We start from the raw sequence: 26,750 nt of genomic DNA, 5'->3' as shown, positions 1-26,750 counted from the left end.
GGTCTCCCAGGGATCTGGTACTTCAGCTCTCAGCAGTGACAGTGCAGGACCCCTCACTGTTGCCACCAGGATTGCTTAAACTTGTGTGTGCCTTTCTGGATCTGCGGGAAAAGAGATTTTTCTGGGCCATGGATCATAATTTGGATCTTGGTCACTCTCCTTTGGGATCCTGTCATTAAAGGTGGTCTCTTGCTGCACATGTGATGAAATCTGTTACAGGCAACCTCAGTTGAAGCTTTTTTGACTTTGCAAAATTTTTTTTTTTTATTATTATAGCTGCTTGTATATGTTCTGGTCTCTTGGTGTGTGAAGAAATGCAGAGAAGACTTGCTGTAAACTCCAGTCCTAGGAAGGCAAAAATCAGTGCCTGGAGCATGGGTGGGTTTTAGTGGCTGCAATACCAGTTTAAACTTTTTACAGAAAACAACTCTCAGCAATGAGCAGCTGAGTTTAAGTATTTAGTCCTGCAGCCTTTCATGGATATTCAAGTGAAATGAATTATTATACTTATGAGCTGTAGAATTTATTGCCCTCAACAGAAAATTTTAAAGAATGTAGGTTTTAGAGTAAACTTCATGAGATGTAATGTGCCTATGGCAGCTATAAGGTCTTCCTCTGCTTTGCTGTTTTGGTGCCACTCTGTTTAGCAGAGGTTTCTGTGCCCACTGCAGTCAGCCTGGTGTGGATGGCAGCATCTCCTGAGGTCCTGGAATCCCTGTGTCCCATTGCATGAGAGCATTTCTCTTTTCCATTTACAGTTTCACTCACAGCCTGTGCAGAGTTTCCCTGCTAGGCCAGTATCACTGGGTTTATTTTTAGTCTAACATTTTCCATCTTTCCTTTTTCCTCCTCTTTGCTTTCTGCTGTGCTGATTGGGTTGTTCATGATGACATTCCAGATGCCAGCTTTTTTCTTTTTTTTTTTTTTTTAATGCAGCATTGCTGAGGATTATTGCCTGGGCCTCAACCATGTGAATGCCTCCCTCCCTAAGAGGTCACAGCAGCTCATGACCTGATTTACTTTTCATCTAGAAAACTGCAGTGACTGAAAGGCCTGGCCAGGGCAAGAGAGCACCATAGTCCCAAGGGTTTGAGCCAGGAGCTGAACTCTGCTGCTCCCTCACCCAGCATGGGAGACTGGCCCATCTTGGCCAGGATGCTCAGTGGTCTGTCTGATGCCACCAGCCAGGTGGAGAGGATCAGGGTGTGAGCTGAGCTGGGGCTCTGGCTGCTCCCCCAGGTCCTGCACAGACTTTCTGATGGTCCTCCAGGTTTCTCCTGCTCAGATCCCCCTGTCTGCTGCCCCTCAGCTGTCCTGGGTCTGCACAGCAAATGTGGTTGTGCACAGCAAAGACCATGCTGGGCTGCAGCACAGACAACTTTTACTACCCTGTGTATTTTAAGACTTTCTGGTTTTATGATCCTGTTTCTGAGACTAAGTGCTAAATTTCTTTATCCATTCAAGTCCTTTGTATTTTCCTTAATGAATTTTCTGTACATTCGAATATGTATGTCCTGGAACAAATTCAACACAAAGTCCCAGAAGAAGCATTAAAGGTAAGAGTGGGTGGGTGCAGTGCACTTAAAGAAAAACTTTAAGTACTCTAGTAATAGTCAATCAGAGTGAAATATTAAAATACTCTTTATGACAGTGAAATGTTTCAAAATGTGAGGCTCTCCTTGGATTTGGACTTAATGAAACCCTCCTTTGAGGAGAGATACATTTCCCAGTTATCTCAACTCTGATCTATCCCTGTACTAACATGTAGACCAAGTTCTGTATGTTTGTGACTGCCAAGAAAGAAAAGGTTACTTAAAGCTGCAACATGTTAAAGAATAACCAGCACATGAACTTGTGGGTGAAGCACAGCAGAACTTTTTTCTTCCCAGAAGTGGAGCACAGATGTCTTTTTCTGAGCACAGTGACTTATGCCAGCTCCACCACACCTCCTCAATCAGGCTGAAGTTTGCTTAATTTATTCATGGGTATCATCTCATTTTTGCCTTCAAGCTCCCAATTTTTACTTACTGAGCAGTCAGTCCTCTTAGGAGTGAGGTGTTTTTGAAACATTGTTCAGTAGCAGGTAAGAAATATTCAAGACAGAATAAGCTTTTATCTAAGGCAGAAAAGCAACCCCCTCTGGGCAAGGAAGCTATAATGTTCAGCTGTGGGACTGGGCTATCAGTGCCATGCATCAGCTCATGGCTAGCAGATGCTGCCTTCCTAGCCCTGGTTCCATGTTTAGAACTTGGCAAGAATAGGAAATTTAACAGCTAGAATTGGGCAAATGATTCATTGAACTTACTCAGGGATAATCTGGATGGGTTCACCCTTTTTTTAATTTACTTGTAATCAACCAGCTTCTAAATAGCTGATTTACTGTGTTAATATGGAACCTGTTTTAAGGTAGAATCACTTTCCTAGCTGGGGAGAGGGTTTGGAAAAATAATTACAATAGATTCCAATTGCCTTTGCTGAAAAACTGAGATAATGCAGATGGGTGCCCTGAAATAATTTATAATATTCCTTTAAGAACAAAAGAGATTTCAGGATTTGAATCCTGAGTGGAGAATGGCCTGTGCTCTGATTCTTCTCAGTCTATTTTTTTAAAGGATTTTGCTAATTAGTTGTTTTGCAGACCTAAGTCACAGTGACCTTCTTGTGTACTAGAATTCTCACTTAATGGCTTCTGAATGGGGGTACTTCTGTTCTGTAGCTTCTTCCCAGGTGTACATGCTTTTTGTTGAAGGGCACAGCTGCAGTGGAGATTTGGGTGGTCTGTTGGTGGGGCAGAGGTTTTCAGTGCTGTTTGTGCCTCTGCAGCATGAGAAGTACACCAGCCAGCTGCAGATGAACTACAAGGGCACGGCCATGAAGAGGGCGGAGCAGCCCATGGAGCACAGCGTCTACACAGAGTCCCCACAAGCCAAGCTGGAGAAAGGAGAGAGGAAAGCAATTACAGGTACCTGCTTGGGAACCAGTTCATCTGGATTCTGAGCAAAGTGCAGCTTGAGTCCTGTGCTGGGTTATGATTCTGACAGTAGAGTCTTGTGGGTTGCATTTGGGAGCAGTTCTGGAAGGATCATCTTTCTAAACTCCTGGATTATTCCAGACTCTGGGTTTTTGGAGATTCAGTCTCAAAAAAAATTCAGCTGGTGTGATGGCTCCTACATGCCTTGTCGCTGTGTGTGTTCTGGAAAACCTGTGGGCAGAGCAGGTTTGGTAAGTTCTCTGGCACCTGTCTGGTCTATTTTTAATTTCCTAATCGTGAGCTGGTGTTTGAACAGAGGGTGACTCAGAGTAGAAAATGTATAGCTGCTGTGGCATGGTGCTGGCAGGCAAAGAAGCAGCAAGCCATTTCTTTCACAAAGCCTGGATGGTTTTAAATGGCTGTATTTCCTAACGTGCCAACGTGTGGGATTGAAGCTGACTGCCAAGCTGGGAGATGTTTGCTTCAGGTTTGCTGTTCCCCAACTTCAAACCTTTTCTATTTGAGAAATTCCTTCTGTCCTCCATTTTGTTAACAACTGCTGCCTGCCTTTAAAGATCCTTTGTCAAATTTGGTTCCTCTGTGTTCCCCATTATGGTTTGCCAGGACCTTCCCAGCAACTTTGTCTCACCCATTTCACCCAAATTCCTGCCTCCTATGTGTGCTGTCCTGACAGGTCTCTCTGCCCAGTTCTGGTCAGGTATCAGTTCATGGTTTTCTGGAGCTTGCCTGGTGCATGGGAGGAAGAAATAAGGTTTTTAAGCATATTGATGACATGACTACCAGTGGTGGTCTTGTGGCTTCAGGATGGCAGAGCAATTGGAAGGCTTTACGGTTTAGCAGGGGGAGTTGCCCACGCTGTTGGAGGAAGAATCAGGGAGGAGAATGGAGGGAAGGGGATGGCAAGCAAAAGAGTGAGGTAAACATCTTGGGTGAGTCTGCCTAGAGACAGGTATGGCAGCTTTCTAGAAAAGTATACAGCTTTGGGTCAATCTGTTAATGCTTCATGGTAACTAATAGGAATGGGCTGACTGACCATAATCTCCCATGTATTGTCCTTATGAAAATCCCCCTAAGCTGGCACAGTGCACTAGAACAGTGAAATGTTCCTCCCTGGTCTCTTTGCTGCCTCCAGCTGTGTGGGAAGCACTCCCATTTTCTGCACCAGAAAACCTTTCTTTGTGTTGCTTTGGCTGTGGCTGTGTTTGGGACCGAGCCTGACAAGTGTGAATGTAAAGGGATGGAACTGTGGATGATGAGGTGTGACACTGGGGAGGGTGAGAAGAGGTGAACCCCACCGGGGGAAGAGCTCTCCACTGCCTTTCAAGGGACAGGAGGCTGTTGGAAAGCTTTGAGGAACTGGAACCACTTTGTGTTTGCCACTGCCTGGTTCCACGACCACTCAGTTTTTTATTCTTGCTACCTTCCAAAATACACTCTCATTGATTTTAACCTACATAGCATAAGCAGTGGATATTTGGAACACCTTCAAAGCCAGGACGTGGAGTGACTCTTCAGCAAGGTGACCTGTTTTTCTGGCCTGTGATTTGCAGACCTGCATTTTGATTTTGTCATTTTCAGTGGGCACAGACCAGAGGTCTGAGGCAAAACGGGCTCTGTGTTCTTGCTGGGGACCAGCACTGAAGTATGTCACATGCAGTGGGACTGATGGGCAGAGCTAAAAAAATCTGTGAAGTGCTGCTAACCCCACTGAACTATAGAGGAAATCAGGACTTTTTGTTTGAAGTATTTTGCTGGATTGGACTGAAGCCTGTGGAAAGAGCCTGAGCATTAAATCAGTCTCTGGCTCTCCCAAAAGCATCTCTGTCACGTGAGCAGAATGATCAGTGGATCCCTTTCTCATCTGCGAGGTGACTAATTCACCTTGTCCTCAGCTGCACACATGCACTGTTTCTCCTGGGCTGCCGGGAGGACTGGCAGCAATTTGAAATGATTAGTGAAAAGAGGAGCTGTAGTGTTCTTAAGGGGAGTGGGCTTGCTTAGTGGCAGCAGAAAGAGGCTTTAGGGAAAGAGCTGTTTTGCTAAGCCTGTAGGTATTTAGGAATTTGCATTGACTAATTAAAGCAAGGTCTGGGCTGACAAAAGCCTTTAGAAGGATCGGTTCCCAGGGCCCGGGTGGAAAAGAGGCAGAGGGAATGCAAGCTTTCAGGGAAGAGGTTTAGCAAAACAATGTGAACAATTAGAGCTGCTTAGAAATGGGAGGAGGTGAGGGGCTGAGGATAAAGAGATCCAGGGGAGTGAATGGGAAACACTCAGTTCAGTCTTTATGCTGTTGAACTTGCAGCTTTTGGGTGTATGTTGCCTGTAAGCAGAAAATCATCAGTCTGTGAAATGTATGAAGCAAGGAGCTTGGTTAATTCTATAGCTTGGAGATGGATATGCATAAAAGTGTCCACAGCTCAGCTAGTTAATGCTAAAAATAGCTATTAGCTCTCATGTCTAAAGCCCTAAATTATCAGAAAGCCAGGTAGAGCCTTGAACTGAGTAGATTTCAAGACAGTCACAATCCCTATTCCCATCTGTTGCTACCTGAGTTGAGGTACTTGATGAGATAAGCTGCTTTGTGGTCCTCTGTTCTCAGCACATGGTTAAATCCTAGGCTGATCTTAATTTTTTGTTTTTTCAAAGCTGCCACAGCCTGATGGGACTGGGTAATCCTGAATCTGATGACTAACCTCTGAATAACTGCTGCAGGCCTGAGTGTCCAGGGGTGGAGGCTGCTTGCAGGGAAATGGGCATCATCACTTGCAGGAGTGGGACCAATTGCAGGAGCTTCTCCTAGCTGTGAAATAGGTTTGCTCACCAGGTCAGCGTCCATGTCATTAGTTAAGTCCTCTCAGCAGAATGAACAACTTGAAAGTGTTGCTGATGTCCAGGGCTGAGGTCAGCAGGCAGCATGGATGGAGGCAGTGGGAGCTGTGCCCAGCTGTGAAGTGGTTTCCATGGTCTTTGGCTGCTTTCCCCATGAGATCATGGCAATAGCTGTTTAGACACACAGCTCTGCCCTAGCCTTTAATTTAAGGGAGTGGTGTTATATCTGCTTTTTTGCCTGAACTAGAGTGGTGGTAACTGCAGCATGTTTAAGGTTTGACCATGTAGGTGATACAAGTACATTTGTGATCATCAGCCTGATTTGAAAGTCCTATGTATGTTCACAGCAGATACAAAAGACCAGGGCCCAGATTAACCATGCACATAGGAAATAAATTGTGTAGTAAAGAGTCAGAGAACTGCTTAATGATTATTCCTGCTAGGTCTGAATCCTCTATTTTGGAGAGGAGTTAAAAAGCGGAGATGTAAGGAATTAATTTCCAAATGCTGCAGCTAGATGATCTTTTTTTTTTCCCCAAGGCCTCTGCTGTAAGAAACCTACTCTGCATCTTCTAGAGATGGACATTATTGTTATTAATAATGAATCAAAAACAGTTTGACTTAAAGGAAGCTAGATTTTTCATGCTTTTGTTATGACTTGCAGTAGTGAGCTTCAAAGCTGTGTGTGCTTCTGTGAGCAAAGAAATTTGCTGTTGCTGACTGTCTCTCTCATGATTGTGAAGTTTTGTGAAGATTCAGGCAAAGCACAGTGCTCAGTCCTGACCACAGGGGACGCCTTCAAGGGAAATCAGACCCCTCTGTGTAGTGGGAGCTGTGTGCTTGTCTTGAAAGCTCTTCTTCCTGCTTGATGATGGAAAGCAGCTTTAACACAGTCTTTCTCCTTTGCCTTTCATCACCTGAGTGCATTTGTGGTTGTGGCCTTGTGTTCTGTGTGATTCACTTCTCCATAAATACGCCCTTTGTATTGGCACGTCTCATTCTCTCTTTTGGTGCCTCTCCTTCAGATGATCAATAGTTCTGTATTAATTTAACAGGCCACAGTTTTTCAGACTGTTAAGCAAATGGACTTCCCTTGTTCTGTGCTAAAACAGCCTTCATTTTTCCTTTTGAGTGACTGCCCCAAAGACTGAAATTCAGGAGCAGAACACGTGTATGTCAGTGGTCTTCCCTGTATTACAGCATCGCTGGTAGCTCAGTGTTTGTCTGGCTGAATGCTTGTGCTGACCTCAATTCAGTTATCTAAAAGGATGGTTTTCGGGCTGCCTGCCTGAATTGATGAGCCAAGAAATATGTCTAAATGAATTGGCACCATCTGGGCAGCCTGGCACGGAGTGGAGAGAGGTGGTAACGAGCTGCCATCAATTGGAGGAAGTCTCATGTCATTAAAATGACTGAACAGCTCATTTTCATTGGTGTTCCTCCCCTCACTGTTGACTTGAGCAAGCCCAGAATTTCTCTGCTCTTGCAAGAGCATCCATCTTACACTAAAGCAGAGCAGACAGGAGGTGGCTTCAGGGTGCTTTGCATGTCTCAGGACACAGGCAGACATGCTGCTCTGGATGATGCAGGTCCAGGTTGAGGTTGCTACCTAAAATGGATCCCAGCTGGTGAGGAGCAAAGCCCGCTGGCACAACTGCATGTGTAGCTGCTCCCTGGCCCACTTCTGTCACAGCCATCTGTTTATCTGCCTTCCCCTCGTGCTTTTCCCCCCTCCCCTCCCCTTTTTCTACAATATTGTTGTGCTAGAGCTGGAGCTGGGAGAGGTGTCAGTTGTGCTGGCAAATTAGAAGGGACAGAAGCTTCTGACATGAGCAGGGCAGCAAATTCATGCAGCTCTTTGTGCTGGTTTTGGCTGGGGTAGAGTTAATTCTCTTCCCAGTGCCTGGTATGGAGCTGTGTTTTGGATTTTTGCAGAACACAGAGTTGTTAATACAGAGATGTTTTTGTTATTGCTGAGCAGGGCTTACACAGAGCCAAGGCCTTTTCTGCTCTCTGTACTGCCACGCTGGAGAGGAGATTGGGGCTGCCTGGGAGGGGACACAGCCAGGACAGGTGACCCAAAGGGACCACAGGGATAGTCCAGACCATATCACATGCTCAGTATATAGAAGAAGGAGGAAGTGGGAGGAGATGTTTGGAGTGATGTTTGTCTTCCCAAGTCACTGTTATGTGTAATCGAGTCCTGATTTCCTGGAGATGGCTGAGCACCTGCCTGCCCATGGGAAGTGGTGAAGGAGCTCCTTGTTTGGCTTTGCTTCTGTGCATGGCGTTTGCTTTCCTTAGTAAACTCTCTATATCTCAACCCATCACTGTTCTGCCTTTTACCCTTCTGATTCTTGCCCTGATCCCACTGGTGGGGGAGTGAGTGAGTGGCTGTGTGGAGCTTGGCTGCTGGCTGGGGTTAAACCACAACACTCTTCTGAAGTCAGAGAAATTTTACTCTGGTTCAGGATCTGTCTGCTTTCAGCAATAGCCAAGAATGACACTGACTGTGTCACTTGACAGTGTTACTCAAAATGGAAATTAATATGAATGCTCAGGGGAAATATTAATTGCTCTTAAAATATTGAAACTGCTCCTGAATAGCAAGATACTGACTCCCTAGCTTTCCACCGTTTTAAAATGAAGCAGTTTTAAAATGAAGCTCCTGTTCATTGTGCAGGTTGGGAGAGGAAAGGAGTGAAATGCCACACACACAAATGTGCAGCTCACAGATGCTGTAACAGGCATTGCAGGTGGTGCCGTGTGAGCTCTGTGTCATGGGGCATGAGGAACCTTCTGCTGCTGTGCAGTGCAGTGTCTTCCACCTGAGGGCCCCAGATCTGTGCACTCTGGCCACCTGGTGCACTCTTTCTAGATGTTCCTAGACCTGTCCTGGGGTTTTGACTTTGTGCTAGCTTTTGTCAGAGGGGCAGTTAGGGTAATTCCAAGTACCCATTAGAGCCCAGGGAAATTTGAGACAGCAGAGCTGGATCATCATTCTTTATAAATCCTTTCTTTTCCTCCTTCAACTTCAGTTGTAATCCCAAAGTTTCTCATCAACAGAAGAGGTCTGACCAAAAGTCTGACTTACTCCCCTGGCTGCCTTTTCCCTGTAGTAGAAAAGCTCAACAAAGGCAGAAGCTCCCAGAAACTGCTCTAAGTTCTGTTTGTACTCAGATGGGACACAGGTCTTAGAGCAGTTTCTGGGAAGACTTCTGTCCTGCAGGATGAGTGTGAGCTCTCTTAGCACTCTTCTGCCCCTCTGGACACAGAATTGTCTTGGAATAGATCACTGGCATCTTCTAGACTGGGGGGCCTTTGGGATCCCTTTGGGGCTGGGATGTGCTGGAGACATGAGCTGTTGATGAGCTGCAACTCCTTGCAAGATGCAAGCAGTAACAGCACCGTGCTTGGGAAAGATGTAGCTTGTGCAGCAGTGGAGTGCAGGTGGTCTTTGCATTTCATCTATGGGCTAGTTGATCCCTTTAGGCACATATTACCTCAGACATCAGTGGCTCTTGCTAGTGGATTTGTGTTAAAGTGCTGATCTCCCTCCCCGGGCTTCCCCCAGATGGCTGCCTCTTGGCCATCAACCCTAAGGTCTGTACTGCAATCCATGGTGTGCCCACAGTGCCTGACACTGGTGGAGCAGATCCTGCATGGGTGGGGTCTAGTGGGCAAGTTACAGCATGAAAAGGGCTGGTAGGTTTCTGTTAGGCTGTGTGACAGCAGCTCTGAGCCTAGGAGAAACCAAACCCTGCACTGGAATAGGGTTCACTGACAACGTTGTGAATAGGTTTTTTATTATTTTTTCCCCCTCTGCCATGAGTGGTTTACCCATCAGTTATGAAACACATTGCTTGGCAATTCCAATTTATCATGGTGAGAAATGCTTCCTCCTTTGAACTTTCAAAGGCCGCCCACATAATAGCAGCATGGTTTATCTTCCATGCACTCTAGGCAGGGAGGAGAGCAATACTTTCAGCCTCTTTTGATCCTCAGTGAGAAGGGAGGCTGTGTGGTTATCTTTGAAACACGAAGAAGATCTCTAGAAAAGGGCCTGTGGGCTGCATCTGTAAAGCAAAATTTTTGCCTGTGGACTGTCAGTGTATGAGCTTATATATCTGGAATGATCCTAGGACAAAAATATCTGAAGTGGCCACTGGATCTGTGTAGCTTTAGAAACAACAGCATAAAACCAGGCTGCTTTTTTAATTCGAGCTATTTAATTCCCCTTCCTCCCCTGACTTCCCTTATGCAAACAACTGCTTTCTGTCATGTCCCTACTAAATCAGAGAATGCAAAATTGCAGGGCTGTTTGAGAGCTGCTTTGCACAGAGCAGTGTGTGGCTTGAAAGCCACAAGCTGAGCAGCAGCTGGCAGTAGAAGCCCAGCTATGGCTCTGGAGCTGGAGCCAGGGTTTCAAGACGTGGCCGGCTACAGCTGCTGTGAGCAAAGGCAGAAACAGCCTAACAAAGCTGGATCTTACCCTCAGCCCCTGACCTATCCTGGTGTTCCTGTCACCTCTAGATGAAAGAACAAAAGCTATTTTATTTGCTTCTCTTGAACTATGAAAAAACTGTAGTATTAACTGTACCACAGGCAAATTGGGTGTATTCTTTTTGTTTGTTGCATAAACAGCAGCAGCCCAAGGCACTGCCATAACACAGCCTTGTTTTGTGGGATACAGGACGAGGAGCAGTGGATCAGCTCCACTGAGTGGGTGCCAGTTGTTGCAGTGAAGCCCTGATCTTGCAGTGAGTGCTCACTGAACAGAGAAATAATGTAAGCCTGGCTCTTCTAGAGGAAATTCTCCATGAGAAAAACCTCTGTCCTACAATGACTATGCAACTCATTTGGTTTACTATAATAAACTTTAGAGAGCAAGAGTTTACTGCTTCTTTGTGAAAGTATAAGGAGATGGTTTTACAATTTTTCATAAGTTTGTAATGGTTCAAGAATTTCCTGTTGTGGAATGTGTGTCACTTACAGTGGGAGTGGTAAATAGTGCAAAATATCCCTAGCCTGGACACATCGAAGGATGTGGGACAAAAATGGGTAGAGCTAAAGTCTTCCCAATTAAGGTGAGGAAAAAAGATTTTCACCTGAATTGCAGGTGAGTTGAAGACAGTTTTGTGGTTAGGGTTTTGTAGTCTGTCCTGCCAAAAATCTACTTTTTGTGTATAGTAAGGCAAGAAAGCTACAGAAGGCAGTATCTGGGAAACACAGCTGTGAAAGACAATGAAAGGAGGTGAAGTTAGTATCTTGCAATAGAATGTAAAAAGAAAAAAAAAAGGGCGAAACAAAGAAAAGCCAGAACATATTATTATGTATCATTTGCTGTTGTTAGAGCTGTGGTGTAGCAGGTTCATGGTCTCATCTGGCCCTGCTGTTTTTCCCCTTTTGCTGTGCAATTGAACCTGGTAAATTAGTATTTTCTGTGTTAAAATATTTGCTTATCCTCTTCCTAGAAACAAATACTTACCGCACCCCTCTCTATGGGCAGCCCTCCTGGTGGGGGGAAGATGATGCAAACAACAAGGAAGAGAGAAGGCAAGAGGAACATTACTCAGGTAATGGAGGTGAGGTGGGGTTGGAGAAGATATGGGACACAAAATTTTGGCACACTTTTGATACTTACTGTTTGAAGCCATCCTGTTTCAAGACTTGTAATTACTACTTCTTTTTTTGTGCTTGTATTTGCACGTGCCTGTGTGTAGGTTGCTGCTGCTGAAACTGGAATAAGGGGAAATTAATACATTTTCCCTAAAACATTTGACCATTAGAAACAGCAGTTGTGGAGTAAATCATTAAGTTTGTTGTAGAGTTAGTTGTGTAGCTGTGTCCATTTCTCACCTCATCATCCTTGTGAGCTATTTGGTCTTAACACTCCTGTTGTCAATCTGTGTGTATGGAAGAGTCATCTTGTTTTCACTTGTGCAGTAAACCTGATGTTTCCATCAAGCATTTGTTCTACTGCACAAAGAACTGTTTTATTTCTGTGCACTCACAGTGTATCTAATCTCTAGCAGAAAGGGGTTGTAATTAGTAGCCCTTCCAAGAAATTGAAACAAGTAAATTAAGTAGCACTGAAAAAATGTTATTGTATCCTTTTTTTCCCCACTTTTGTAGAGAGATCAAAAGAGATAACCCAACATGAAGAGGAAATGAATGGGAATATTTCTACTTATAGAGATGCCCAAGAACAATCTGTGTTTGCTTTCCGGAGAGAGCCAAGTTACTTTGAGATTCCAACTAAAGAATTTCAGCAGCCATCAAAATCTCCAGAAACACAGGTCCATGAGATCCCCACAAAAGATGTTGATGCTGTGGTAGCCCCTGTGGTACAGAGTCATGCCTCTTTCACCATTGAATTTGATGATGGTACACCTGGTAAAATAAAGATAAAAGACCATGTAACAAAATTTTCACTCAGACAAAGAAGACCCTACAGTAAGGAGCCAGCTCACACAGAAATGATGTCGGCAGAGAGCAAAGTGGCTGACTGGCTTGTCCAGAATGACCCAAGCCTGATGAGAAGGCAGTCTGCAGGAGATGATGTTTACAGTACCAAGAGTGACCTGCCAATTCATGTAAGGACGCTCAAAGGTGAGTGAATGTCTTGTCATGTGGACGTAGCTCTCTGTTGACCATGCAAAATGCAGCCTTTCATAATAAAATATGAAAACCATTCTCCTGTCAAGGAGAACTGGACTTAATTATCTCTGCTCCAAATTTGCAAGATGAAGAATATTACTTTAATGACTGTTGATATTTTGAATGCGTCCAGCATGCTCTTCACCTGGCCCTGAAGTCATGTGTGATGTTGGCTTGGGGACACTAATGTGACTCCTCTGCATCTATAATGCCAGCTCAGCAGTAATTGGTTGAAAAAAAGATTTTGGTTATTAAATGTCTAAAATAATTTCCATATGGTCAGGCAGGCCGATAAACACAGATATTTCAGTGAATTTGGTTTTCTTGGCTACTCCTAGCTGATGGAATGGCTTTTCTTTTTAACTGTAGTCCATAGGAGTCTAAGCATGATTGTCCTGCTGCCTTAAGTGTGATCATCTGGTAATGGCCAGAGCCAGTTTGTTGGATGACAGAAAGTGCTGACAGAGACAATACTGACAGAGTTGAGATACACTGATCCCTAGTAGAGGAAATTGTTGTGCTTGTAGGAAAAGGTTTCTTCTAACCAAAAGCTTTTCTGAAATCTTGCTCTGTTCAAAAACGTCAGATTTAGTGAACCTCTGTCTTGTTAAGTGTCTCACTTGTGAGGAATTCTTGGGGGACTTTCAAAGATCTGAAGTGAAGTTTGGAGCTCAGTTCTTAGAGCAGCTTGTGGGACTTACATGATTCTGATGCAGCTTGGAATACATTCTGCAAGATCTGTGGTTGCTTGGGTGTCTCTCTTGGGCCATCCTCTGAACAGCTTGGAGGAGACCAGTGAGTCCTGCATTCTCACTGCCTTGCTTCTGGAAGAGCTATTGTTTTGAACTGCAGCTTGAGCTGATGAAGTCAAATTGAAGGCTACCAGACCTACTTGTGCTTGAGTTCCTACTTAAATAAGAGCTATGCCTTGTTTTCTCTTAAAGGAATATTTGCTTTGACCTTCTTGCGAAAAAAAAAAAAACAAAAAAAAAAAAAACCCGAAAACTCATCATAATGTGAAGAGTCTTATGTATTACACCTCCAAATTGCTAGTTTTGGTGCATATTTTTGGGAACGCTGTAGGATCATAAAGGTCTTCTATTCAGCTATAGGGTTTCACATGGCGTGGAAATTGAACTACTTTGTTGGCCATTGCTTGGTTCTAGTTCTGCCCCATAAGGGACAGTGTTGAGGTGCCCTGTTTCATTATTTAGGTCTTATTTTTGGTGTACTGTGACTGTGTGATGAAAGGGTTTGTGCTGGGATTTTTTATGTTGTTGTCATACTGAATTTTGTTGACCTACTGGAGAACATTGTCAGGGATAGAAATGTGCTTCAGTGGTTTTGCTCTTCCTCTTGGAGAAAACTGGAGTGCTGGGCAGCTGTTGCTGTTGTGATGCACGGGAGCACTAGAGATTGGCTGCATTTGCCTCTCTGCAGTCCATAAAGCATGGAAAGAAGCTGAGGTAATTCAGGGCACAATTTGCATATAAAGAAATCAACACTGGACATTTGATTAAAACATGGAGTGCTGATGGCCTGAGGAGTTGATCCTCCTCTGTTTTGGCAGGTGTCATTTATCTACGATAGCTGTGCAACGTGTTCTTCTGGCAGGGCTAATGTTGAAGGTGTCTTGGAGGCTGCTGCTGGCTGCCTACCAGGTTTGAGTCTCCAGGATCAGAAATGCCCTCTATTGGGGCTATCTAAGTAGCGTTTATTCACTTCCAGCAACAATGTGGCGAATGTAAAGTCCAGTATCAAGACTACAGGGTGTTCAGGTCTTAGCAGCTTGAGGGGATGTGCATGATGTTCTGCTGTGAGCATGGTGCATGTTTTCCTTGTGTCCTCACCGTTTTGCATCCATCAGAGCTCTTAGTCAAGACCTTTAATTTAAGAACTTTCCCTTCCAAGGGTGAAGCTTATCAGCCCTCGGGGCACAATGCAAAGTTTGCTGGCTTTCTTCATCAGTGTATTAGCAAACTCTTCATAGAATTGACTCCTGGGTTGAATGGACCTTGCATTAAATTCTAATCTTTTGCAGTTAACTTGATGTAATAAATGGTCTTCACCCATGAGTCTCGAGAACTTGCCAAGTTGGTTTGAGCAGTTTTCCTTCAAACACGTGGTGTTTTAGCCAGTATATCTTGCTACATATTACAGTCTAGAGCGCAGAGACCTCTTTCCCCGTTCTCCCGATGACAGGTTCCTGGTCGTTGACTGAATCGTGTTGTGTGCCTTCACACCTGTTTCCTTCTCCAAAAAAAGGTTTGTTTTTGTTTTACTTTTAACTTTTTGTTTTAATTTTGACTTTTTGTTTTACTTCAACTTACTTTCTGAGAGTCCTGAGCTAAGGTGCTGAGAGACAGGCAGGCACTGATACGTAGAGACAGTTGTAAATATGGTTGTTGCTAACATAAATGAAAATATTTATAAACTTAGTTTAAGCTTAGTGAGCTCTTAACTAACGATTTAACCTTTGCTTGGCTGCTGATAGGATGGTGTAACTCATGGGGGTGTCGTGGTGTGATTCTTAAATCTCCAGGAAGAGTAAAGAATCCTGCAAATCCACTTTTCTGTTAGCCTCTGGTTTATTACCCCTTGTAGAGGAGGGTGACATGGGTGCTCAGAGATGCATGTACTTGTAATGCAGTGATCTGTCTGGTCTTTCATCGTGGGGATTTGGTTTCATGGTATGCAGTGTGAGGGTTTTATTTCCTGATCCTGCAGAGATATTTCTGCTCTGTAAAAGAGAAAACCCAGTGAGGTGGTCTTGGACTACAGTAATTGGATAGAATGGCAAAATAATCTCATCATTTTTATTTGAATTGAAAAAGTAAAGAAACAAAATGTTAGGTATGTAAACAAATCACCACCAGAATCAGAAAAAAAATCAGAAATCCATGAGGTTGAAAGTACATCTTGAATTCTTTTTAAATAAGAATAAAAATAAAGTTGAAAGTACTTCTTGAATTCTTTTAAAATAAATAATTAACTTGGTATCCAACCAGTGGTGAAAAGTGGGGTCAGGAGAGAGCTGCCTTCTCTTTATTTCTTGTGCTGGGGTGTAATCCCTGTACCACACAGATGTCTTTGGAGTTTTTTAATCTTACAGAATGCTTTCCTTGTAACTGAAATTATAAATTTCATCTGGGAGGGTATGACAGGCCCACAACCTCTGAGAGTACGAAGGTCAAATCCACATACCTTGTTTCCAGGCAACAGGCACGAGGACGGGACGCAGAGCGACACCGAAGACCCCAAGGCGGAGAAGGAGACGCCGGCGGCGGGCGGGGAGCGTCCCGCAGAGCAGACGAGGCTGCAGCGCCAGATGAGGCGCGACCCCCACGAGATGCTGCACAACAAGCAGGCCTTCGTCATCGAGTTCTTCGAGGACACGCCGCGCAAGAAGCGCTCCCAGTCCTTCACGCACAGCGCCCACTCATCCCAGAGCGACACGGATCCGGGCATGAAGAGCAAGGTGGAAAAGCGCAAGAACGCGCTGCCAGCGGAGAAGCTGGGAAATTCAGCGCCGCCGTCCCACCTCACAGCCCAGGCGGGCAAAGCCAGCAACAGCTCCTGCGGGACCCAAAGAGCCAGCTCCTTCAAGAGGGACAAGACAGAGGATCGGATCAACTCTTCGTCCGCCTCTGCTCCCAGAGTCAAAAGTTATGGGAGCGTTGGGAGGAAGTCGAAAATGGCTCAGGATTTTATGGCTGAGTACTTGCGCGAGACTGCTCAGTCTGGGAAGCCAAACGCTGAGAAAGCAGCCCCTGTGCCCATGCCCGCAGCTCCACGTGTGGTTATATCCTCGGAACCAGAGCCTGCCTCTGCTCCACCTCCAGAGGTGAAGTCTGCCCAGGGCAGGAGGAATGATGAGGAGGACAGTGTGAGTGAGACGGGCACGTACACCATTGAGACAGAGTCGCAGGACAAAGAGGTGGAGGAAGCCCGAAAAATGATAGATCAGGTAAATGCTGCTTTTCTGTGCTTGGCCAGTGAGCTGAGGGCTGAAGGCTTGGAGGGCTTAAATTAACTGTTGCCATGAAGGGATGCAATTGAGTACAGCAGGGCATTATAGTTAGGGGTAGAAAAATCATCCTGGGTGCTAAGGATAGGCCTCAATGAACAGTGATGCTTGTCTTTAAGAAATCCCATCAAAACAACAAAATTACAAACAAACAAAAAACTGCAGAGTAAAATAAGGCAAAATATGCCCACAGCAGAGAGCTGCTTCCTTAAAAAATGGAATTTGGAAGCAAAAGGGAAAGAATGGATTTGCCATCTGTTTAGAGGAAAGGCAACACCTGAATAAAGATCAGGCTGATCCTGCTGACAGCTGTGGTTGGGAGCAGCTCTGCTCTCTAGGACTGCTCCCAAGCCTCTGCCTTGGCATTGCATCACCTCCTGCCCACTGTTATAAAGTGGGAGCTGCAGCCCATGACTGATGCATCATCCCATGGTAGGCCACAGGAAATGCCAAGGGCTGGTGCTTACAAGCCTTAGTGGCAGATGTTTCTGTATTTGGCTGTGCCTGATTAGAAAGGCAGTGCTTGCTGTCAGGGCAAGTGGCAGCTGGCTGAGATAGCAAAGGGTGTGATCTAGGACAGAGGCAATCCCAGATGGATCTGTTTGTATTTTGCAGTGTGAATGATTGCATAAAAAATAAACTCCAGAGATGAGGAAGGCTTAAGAAGAACCCACCCAACTAACCAACCGCAGGGCAAACGAAAGTTTGGCTGATTTTCAGGTTTAACTCTCATCTGCGGTCTATTATGAAAACAAAACTGGCAGGTTGTTATGAAGATTTAATGAAATGTAGTCAGGAGGATGGCAAGGTTTAAAGGAAGCCTTAATTGAACCTGGCTTTAGAGCTTTGTATACAGTGTTTATGAGCCTGGATCTAGCTTCTCTCTTTTGTTTTTGATTACATTTGTTCCTTCCATCTTGTTTGAAATGTGATCAGAAGCTTTCAGGGCATGGCATTTAGGTCACAGCAAGGTCCTAGTCCTGACAATAAATGACTAATTGTTCTGGTGGGGAAATATTAGGGAAAATGCCACAAAAATACATGTGTTTCTGGGGCGTAGTCTTGGCAGCCATGTAACTGGCAGACAAACTGGCCAGCTTCTGGCCCAATTGTGCCATAGACTTGGTGCAGTGCAGACCTGCCACTTGTGAAACAGCTGATAACTGAACCTCAGTGCTTCTGTCCCGGAAGAAAGAAAATGAATTCTGGACTAGGTTCTAAGGTGTTTCTATTCTTTATTCCTCCCTCACTGCAAGCACATTTCTAAACAGCAGTGAGTAGAGGTCTTTATGGCCATCTCTGCACAGCCAAGGCACTCTCTGTGTTGTTATCTTCCTCTGAGCTTCTTGCAGTCAAGTGAGAGGAACAAGCCCTTCCAAGGCATGAGTCTTGGTCACCCCCCATAGAAGGCCTGTTTATCTTCAGGGGGAATCTGTGAAACAAGATCAAACACTCACCCATCTCAGAGGTGCATCATGTGGCAGTGCAGGGCTGCTTTGCTCAGCCCACTCACAGCTACATCTGTGAAAGGTACTGGGGATGGAGCTTTCCCATTTTCTCTGTCTAAATCTTCATGAATGGGCTGGTATATAGCTTTTCCAACACTCATCCTAAATTTCTCTGGGCTGAAAAGGGACTCCTTTTCAGTGAAAGTTACTGCTGTTAAAGGCAACACCCCTAAATAATGAGGGAGAGAGGAAAGGTGGGTGTGAGTGGAATTCTATGATTATGTATATTTAAAGCTGCTGCTATGGAGTGCAGAAGAAAATCTTTTACATACTTTGCATGGAAGCATTGGCAAGTGTTTCTGGCCCCTTGGCATCATAGTTTGTGTGTGACTAATGTTTCACAGATTTTCATAGATTTTGGCTAATGTTTTTCTGTTTCCTTGCATTTTAATATTCCCATGCAAACATCTTTTCAGGTTTTTGGTGTTCTTGAATCGCCTGAATTTTCCAGAATCTCTTCAACCTTTAGACCAGTAATTAAAGGTGAAAAAGATGACGCCAGTTCTCAGCATCTAATCAGTGAAAACGGCACTAGTCAGAAGTCACCCTTGCTCCAGGCTCTTTCCTCAAAAGCTGTGAATGGGTCTCAGGCTGAGGCACAGGTATGAGCAGTCCAGGTGGATTTCCTGGGATGGTGGAGGTGTAGATGGGCTTTCTGTCTGCATGTAAATGTGATGTGTAGCTTGATTTCTATTTTAAACAGACCGAGTGATTCCATGAGAGAGGAGAGATTTTGTGGCTAGGATTTTGTGTCCAAACCCTCCTTCTGACCTCATTTTCCCCACCTTGTTGTAGATGTCTGCAGCAGCTCAGGGGAGTCAGAAGTGGGTGTCAAGGTGGGCGAGCCTTGCGGACAGTTACTCTGACTCTGGATTTGCCTCTGGGCCGGGTGATGGAAGTGTAGGTAAGTCTCATCCAGCACTGTGTTTTGAGGGTATCTGAATCTAAACCAGGATGATTGGAAAAGCAGAAATGTAAGGGCATCTCTGCATCTGGCTGTAGCTTGTTTTCTGTTTTAGCTGCAGTAGTTGGAGATGAGAAGCACAGAGTGAGTAGTTCCCAGCGGACTGAAGATAGAGAGCGCCTCTGCTTTGCATTTTGGAGTTATTCAAGAGGTTCTTAAATGTTAGGTTTGACATGACTGAGGGGAACCTGGGAAGGAGAAAGCTTGTAAGGGCTTTGGGTGTTAACCAGCCCCAAGCTGTGGTTCCTTAGACTGCCGTATAATGCCAGATGAGAACCCTTTGCGCATAGCCTTGGAGTTAGTTCCTGACTTGCATATTTTTGGATGCATCTCCTGTGTCTGGCTGTGCTGAGAATTTAGGCTGTTCTGGGATTTGCTGTTGAGTGGCCAGTTTAAAGGGTGGAGATCAGCATAGAAAACTAGATGTGGTGGGGGAGAAACGATGGGAGTCTGTGATAACCTCCAGCTCCCTAACTTGGAAGCCACCTTACAGACCCTGTGGTCCTCTTGGTGTGTGAGAAAAGGAGAAAAGCACTTTGTTGGCTTTTGCAAATGTTTTCAACATTTTTTTTGCTTGTGATTACTTGTCATACCTTCTTGCCATCCACAGCTAAAAGATTAGAAGGAACTAAAGATTAGAAGGAATCTTTGTTTCAGAGATCATTGCTACTGTTTCCACACCGTGTAGGATACCTAACTCCTGGAGTCCTTGTAATATTACCATAGCCAAATAACCAGTGATCCCGGTATTTAAAGGTGTTATCAGATATGGAGGCCTGGCCAGAAGCATGGGAGAAATAGGAACACTCTTTCTGTGGAGTGTTAGTGTTCCTGCTGATAAGCCCACACAAGCTGGGGCAGGGAGCTCTAATTCAGAGCCTCTTGATTATCACAGAGTCTTTCTCCTGGGACTTTGCTCTGGGATATGAGTGTAGGAGAACCTGTACTGTGAAAAACACAGTCTATTTAGTCAAATGGGCAGTGTTGTTTAGAATGGCACTTAAAACACTGCATCACTGATGTCTGATGGCTTTTCATCTCATTCCTGTGGCCTGATTGATGCTAGATGCCAGCGATGTCATTATACTCCATAGTGCTTGTACTGAGGGGTGTATTATGGGAGCATGAATCTGACATACTACCTTGAGAAGGGAAGCTGTTGAGCAGTGTGATTCAGCAGAGGAATCAAGTTTAATGTCTGTATTGATAAACCTGAGAGAGCAGATACCAACCAGGCCCTGCTGATGTTCAGATTATGTTCACATAAAACCTTAGTTCTAAGCACACCTTGTGAGTGCTTTTGTGGACTTGCATTTTACAGGATCAGTCTCTTCCTAAACAAAGAAACAAATAAATGGCACAGTTTTACACTAATTGATTCTTTTCCTCTTAAGTCTCTTCAGAAAGTGGGGTGCTCCCAAAACCTGGAGAACCAGAAAACTCTGTGCCCTCGAGAACAAGGCGCCTTCTTCCCCAGCTCCCTCCAAGTGATAAATCAGACAGCCCCACTCCCACAGTCCTGGTGTGCCAGGAGTCCTATTCAGAGGTTACCAAGAGAACCATCGTGAAGGATGGCTGCGTGGAAGCCTGTGGCGATTCCAGCAGCCACCTCTTCATCCAGGAGGACCTGGATCCGGATAGCCTCAGCGATGCCAGCAGATCTGATGATGGCTTCAGCACAGAAAAAGGCAAGAAATACAAAGAGAACAGCAAAATGCTAGAGCAGATGAGGGAAGACAATAGATCAGAGAGTCGGCAGCCAGGAGCCACCCGGATCTCTCACGTGAGAGCTGTGAGTGAGCCAGTTTCTACTTCCTTCTACATTGGTGATGACAGCAATGATACAGAGGTTCCCTCCAAGCTCTCCATGAGTATATCCCATGCTCGAGCAGACAAGGACAGCAAGGATCCGGAGTTTTCCTTCAAGTGTGCTGGCACACCAGTTTCTGGAAAGCCACCGGTCAAAGATGTCAGTGCCTATATAAACACGGCTGGAAAAGTTGTCATTTCCCTTCATCAGAGTCTTCCTCAAGATCAAGAAAACATGTCAGGAAAGGAAACGGCATCTTTTGTTAGACAGGAAAGTTTTACCAAAGATAAATCAAGCAGTGGTGTTCCTCAGAATAAACTCCCACATATTTCAAGTCACCCTCTGCTTAAAGATTTAGAGGCTCTTCGGTCAACTCGTATGGACTTTGGTCAGGACACTCATCTTCTGCTTAAGGACACTGAAACTGCCTTGGCAGCGCTGGAAGCCAAATTGCTTGGTCAAAGCCAACAGCTGGAGCCATCAGAAACTGCTGGTCAGCTGGAGGACTCCTTGTCAGGGGACTCAGATGTAGACACAGCCAGCACAGTTAGCTTGGTGAGCGGCAAAAACGTCCCAGCAAGTGCCCCAAAACGCAAAGCAGTTGTGGGCTTGCAGAAGGAGAAATCTTCCTCCACACCATCCATCCAGGACCAGTGTGGGCAGCCCAGCGCTCGGGACAGGCTGACGGAGAAGCAGAAAACACAAGCGCCAGAGGCACCCAACCGAGCAGAGGCCGCCAAACGCTTCCAGATGAAGCGGAGCGCTGGGACTCGAGGGTCACTTGACTTCACAGATGATGAGAGAAGTTCGAACTCGCCCTACCTGCCAGTCCCAGATGCGGTTGTGTCTGACCACGAGCACTCGGTAACCCGGCCTGTTCCCAGGAGGAAACCTTTCACTCAGCCCACCAAGGAGGACCAGAGCAAAACGACCTCGAACGTGCAGAAAATCCAGCAGGTTCTCACTCGGTCCAACAGTTTATCCACCCCCCGGCCCACGAGGGCCTCAAAGCTGCGCCGCGCCCGGCTGGGAGATGCTTCGGACAACGAATGCGTGGATGCTGACAAAGCAGCCTCCAACTCGGATGCCACTGCTCAGGGCACCAAGCAGCCCACGGAGACGAAGAAGCTGTCCCGGCTGGACATCCTGGCCATGCCCAGGAAACGGGCAGGCTCATTCACAGTGCCCAGTGACTCGGAGACAGCGCAGGCAAGGACGACGGGGTTTTCAGGCCGCAGCGCCGAGTCCTATCGCAAGACAGGCGTGTCGGAGGTGAGAGCTGCAGCCAGGAAAACAGCAGCTGCTGCCTCTGCCAAGCAGCCTTTCAGCAGGACTCGTTCAAGCAGTGTCAAGTATTCCTCTTCATCATCCTGTAAGTGCTCCTGCTTTATGTTTCTCCCCTCTTCCCCTATTTCTGACCTACAGGCTGCATGTGGTTGCCAGGGATTAGTATCGCAGTAGTAGAGGTGCTGCCTTGGTGAGTACAAAAGTCTGCATTAATGAGCAGCACAGATGTTGAGATTTCATGTGGATTTGGAGACAGCAGAGCACTCTCATACTCAGTGAGATGGTATTGTGGTTGTGTCTGTGAGAATACTCCAAATAGCTACTCCAGTGGTTTGTTTCTTGAACAACTAGTTGCCATTTGACAGTTGGCCATATTTTTTTTAAAAGATAGAATTTAATGCCTTTCTAGTGCTGCAAAAAATTCTGATCTCTTTTATTTGTAAAATTCAAAGTTTTCTCCTAGAGAGCTTATAACAGTGTTGGTGACAGCTGATGTCCAAGGTGGCAGGTTTGAAGGCATCTGAAACTGAAGAACAAAAAAATATGTCCCTGTGTTGTGAAAGCTGTTCCCTTGTTGTCCTGAAAATATAAATACAGAGCTAGACACTGCACATTGATTACCCCAAGAGACACTTCTATGTATTTTCACTGACTTTTGCCACAGCTAAGGCAGGTTCACAGTTGGGGTTCCCATGAGACAGAGGTGTAGGAATTACATTGCCCTATAGTTGAGCACTCAATAGACCCTTGAAAAATCAGAATTTGTCATATTGAAATCAGCCTTCAATTAAGAGGTGGGGACAATTCAGATGACAACTTTGGGATGGTAATTAATTATGGGAGATTGTTCCTGAAACCTTTGGTTTAGGTTCAGGACAATGCCTGTAGTCCTTGACATGCAACAGATGTGGCAAAGCAAATGTGTTTGCTTAGGATTTTAGGAATGATTGGTAGCCAGAGGGACAGGAAGAACCCCTTTGGCTGGATTTCTCAGTAGAATGCTATTTTCAGCAGTTTCATGTTTTTGTAAAGGGTCTTGGAGTTCTGGATGTGTCCTTTAATATATTTTAATACAGCTGAGTATTTATCCCCCTTGCAGTATTAGTTTTTATTGCATGCTAAAAATGTTATTTGCTGCTTGTTTTGGATTGTTTTAGTACATTCAGCTTCACCTTTAATTTTAGTGATTTTTTTTCCTTACACACTTGTATATGCATGTAAATCAGAATGTGATTAAGCTAAAACAGTATGTACAGTCTCTGCTCTTGCCTTTTTTTGAGATGATGCTATTATTAACTTCTTGTTAATGCTGATAAACAAATTTAAAGCAAGATGATGTGGTCAGTTTTCCAAACAGGAGGTGCTCTTTGCACTCCCTCTGCCTTTGGACCACAGGCTTCAAATCATTCAGAGAAAAATGATAAGTGTTGGCCAGTTCTTTATTTAAATGAATTGGTTTTTGATTTCCACACCTTTGTAGCAGCATGCTAACACCTTTCCTTGTCCATAGTTGCAGCAGATGATGCTAATCCTTCCTCTGAATTAGTCACTCTTAAAATACTAACCTCCTAATTCTTTGATAGGATTGTGAACCTTGTGCAAGCTCTAAGTACACGCTGGTGTATTTCGAGCTTCATTGTGCTTGCTGTCGTATGATCCATGCTCCTGTACTAATGCTGTTGTAGACATAGCAAATCAGCAGCTAGAACTCCCTTCTGCAGCCAGAGTGGCATGTTGTGAAACTGGACTATTGCACTGTGCCATCAAGACTTTTTTTAACACGATACAACAACCCTTGAAAGCTTTGAGTGTGAGGCCTAGGGGATAGGGAGGCAGATGTTGCTGATTTATTCCAGGAGTTCTTGGTGTTTAGCTAACCACAGGAGTTCCAACTCTCCCAGTGGGAGAAAGTTAATCTCACTAGTGGAGGAACAGCATGAACTGTCTGCCCATGAGACAAGAAATGCCGGTATATTGTTGAGCCATCTGAAGTAGCTTTCTGTGAAAGTCACAGATAACATCAGAATTACCCAAGTTACCAGTTCTGAGAGCTAAAGGCCTGTCTCCCATGCTCCTCTGTGTACACAATTTGTTTACTCAGGGTAATTTAAATGATACTGAGGGAGCTGATTCTGATTTCCTTTGGTGTACAGAGATGGAAAATGAGTCTCATCATTTTAAAATTGCTTCAGTGACAGAGTGACCTCTTGGTTCTAAAACTGCATTTGAAAAAAAGAGACGCAACTCTATGAATTGAATATGAGCAAATTTATTTTTATTATATACATAAATATCCTAAGCCAAGGCATTATTGTAGCTATGGGTGAGATAGCAATGTCTAGGAATTCTTCTTTCACTATACAGTAATTATCTATAGTTTCTACCTGCATCTTACACACCAAATTAGTTGGTTTTGTTTGTATGGTGTATGATGCTGACTTAATTCACAGGTAGTGTTTCAGTGTTAGGATTGTCTTGGTAACACAGTGAAGTTTTTCGGTGTTGTAATGCTAAATAACTTGGCTGGTTCTGTGTTTGGTGGGTCTTCATTCTCCAGGGGTGGACAGAAGGGAATGAAGCAGTACCTGTAGAGAGTATAGTGAGGCAGCAAACATTGAGAGCCCAGTTTTCTAACAAGGGCACCTTGACATTTCCCATGCAAGGAAGACCTGGGTGTCTACAGATCTGCAGAACAAGTTGGGAAAAGTGAGCAGCTTCCACTTGGCTCCAGGGCTTGGAGCCAGTCCTGACTGTGAACACTTTCTTGTAGAGTGTCATTAATGGTGAATTGTGAGGCAGGAGGTGAACACGGGGTGTGGACTCCTGCAAATAACACCAAACACCAACAGTCTACTCTTCACTCCAAAACCCCTCCTTCTGCTTGTACTTGAAGCTAATTAGAAAGGTATCTGCAGGCTTGAAAATTGGGCTCTCTTCAGAAAAGGACTTCTGTGGGACTATGAGGAGTCTGAAATGCATGCTACTTACACACAGAGCTTCTGTGCATGGAAAGCCAAGTCTGTGGTAGTAATTTACTACAGTGGAGGCGTTAACACAGTCATTATGATTTTCCATTGGAATTTTCCACTCCAAATTTGTACAGTGAATGGGAGCCATAGAGGGGCTCAACTTTGTAATAAGCTCAGAAAATGTGGTATTTTAACTTAAGATCTGCACAGAAACTCTCCTTACCTTGTGCTCTTGGGCTAGTTTTGTGTTACCTTTCAGCCTTTTGTAGTTACTCTTGACTACTGTCCTCAGTCTGAAACCAATTCATTTTTTATAAGCATCAAGGCGGAGACCACAGGGTTCAGATTACACTTCCACTTCGGAGGAGGAATATGGCTCAAATCAGAGCTCCCCTAAACACAAACGCTCCCATACTTCAACAGCCACACAAACACCGAGGATGCGTGGCTCTGGGCTGGGCAGGCAGAAGCACAACGGCAGAGAAACGGATGAGGATGAAGATTTTGATGACAACCCTGACCCCTACGGCTTCATTGCGCAAACAGCAGAGATAGCAGAAATAGCCAGGTGAGGTGGGGCTTTATCTGTTAACCCACGAGTTGAAAATGGGTTGTTTTCTCCTTGGTGTTCAAATCAAACCCAGGTGTGGGGGTAGTGTTGTTTGTGTGCCCACATATCCTTTATATATGAACATTGACTTGGAAGGGTTTCATGAACCTTTACAGCCTGGATGTGCTGGTTGTACCTTGTACCTACAAAAGGCCATGGTGCAGGGCATTGTCTCTTGGTTTGTTTCTTGTTCAAGCTGTGGGAAGTCTAATTGTTTATACCTGCATAACTCTGCTCTCTGCTGGAAGTCACAGTGTGTGTGTGTATGGTGTGGTTGGTGTGAACTCTCTTAATTCTCTGCAGAGGAAGTCAGATGGATTAGCAAAGACTGAATATGTAAACTGTTGAAGCTGCTTTGCCTGAAGCTGGTCAGGGAGCAGTAAGAAACAGCTGCAGGGCAGAAACCTCTTTGCTTGGCACAACTGAATCTGAACCTGTCTAGACCTTGTATATAAATGAATCGTTGCTTAGCTTGATGTCCCTGGATACGGTGCTTGCTGTGTACTGGTGGTCTGATGGTTGCCTGGAGGACTTCAGCAATAAAGCAAATAGATTCTTTTTTTAAACAGTGGCATTTGAGGTTTGTCATCTCTAATATGCAACTGTGTTATGCCAACTTTCCAGAAATACTGGTCTTCCATTGTACTGGCCATACTTGAAATACTTTTGCCTGAGGAAGCTGCCTTGTGTCTGCTTTTGGCCACATCGCCCTCGCCGCTGCCGTGCTCACCTCGAAAGGGCTTTTCTTGCTGAAAGTTGCTGTCAAGCTGCTAGAAAGTGTGTCAGCCTTCAAACCAGGCTGCTCTACCTGTGCTGCACAGTGTGTGTGTGTGTGAGATGCCAGCTTCCCTCCCAGCAGCACTCCCAGCACCGGGGAGCTGGGGCTCTCAGAGCTATAAATACAGGCTTGCGTCAGCCTCGTCTGGCGCTGCACCGAGCACGGCTCTGTCACAGTCTGCTGGTAATTGCAGCTCTGGTTTCCCTTGCTGCTCCCGAATTAACTGGGAGGGGTTTAGAGGAGTCAGGGAGAGTTAAAAGGGAAAATGCCACTTGTTTACAGTAGTGAGTCACATAATGGAAGTGTTTGGTGACAG

At 45.0% G+C, this 26,750-nt stretch overlaps 1 protein-coding gene across 5 annotated transcripts in view; it reads left to right on the top strand.

Moving 5' to 3' along the window:
* The window catches only part of CEP170B (centrosomal protein 170B), a 58,311-nt gene that overhangs the window by 17,892 nt on the left and 13,669 nt on the right, over nt 1-26,750 (top strand). For 2 of the 5 annotated variants that reach the window (XM_064716049.1, XM_064716048.1), the window contains exons 5-14: nt 1,500-1,556; nt 2,824-2,962; nt 11,296-11,397; nt 11,957-12,433; nt 14,684-14,746; nt 15,697-16,448; nt 18,433-18,618; nt 18,812-18,920; nt 20,375-22,162; nt 25,470-25,614. In XM_064716049.1, the coding sequence (XP_064572119.1) occupies nt 1,500-1,556; nt 2,824-2,962; nt 11,296-11,397; nt 11,957-12,433; nt 14,684-14,746; nt 15,697-16,448; nt 18,433-18,618; nt 18,812-18,920; nt 20,375-22,162; nt 25,470-25,614 (3,818 nt within the window). Of the gene's footprint in view, nt 1-1,499; nt 1,557-2,823; nt 2,963-11,295; nt 11,398-11,956; nt 12,434-14,683; nt 14,747-15,696; nt 16,449-18,432; nt 18,619-18,811; nt 18,921-20,374; nt 22,163-25,364; nt 25,615-26,750 lie in introns of all 5 variants that reach the window. The other 3 variants (XM_064716045.1, XM_064716044.1, XM_064716047.1) reach the window with 2 other exon arrangements.

This window comes from Zonotrichia leucophrys, chromosome 5 (genome assembly GCF_028769735.1).
Source record: "Zonotrichia leucophrys gambelii isolate GWCS_2022_RI chromosome 5, RI_Zleu_2.0, whole genome shotgun sequence".
Taxonomy (NCBI): domain Eukaryota; kingdom Metazoa; phylum Chordata; class Aves; order Passeriformes; family Passerellidae; genus Zonotrichia; species Zonotrichia leucophrys.
This window is presented reverse-complemented; position numbering and strand designations above follow the sequence as displayed.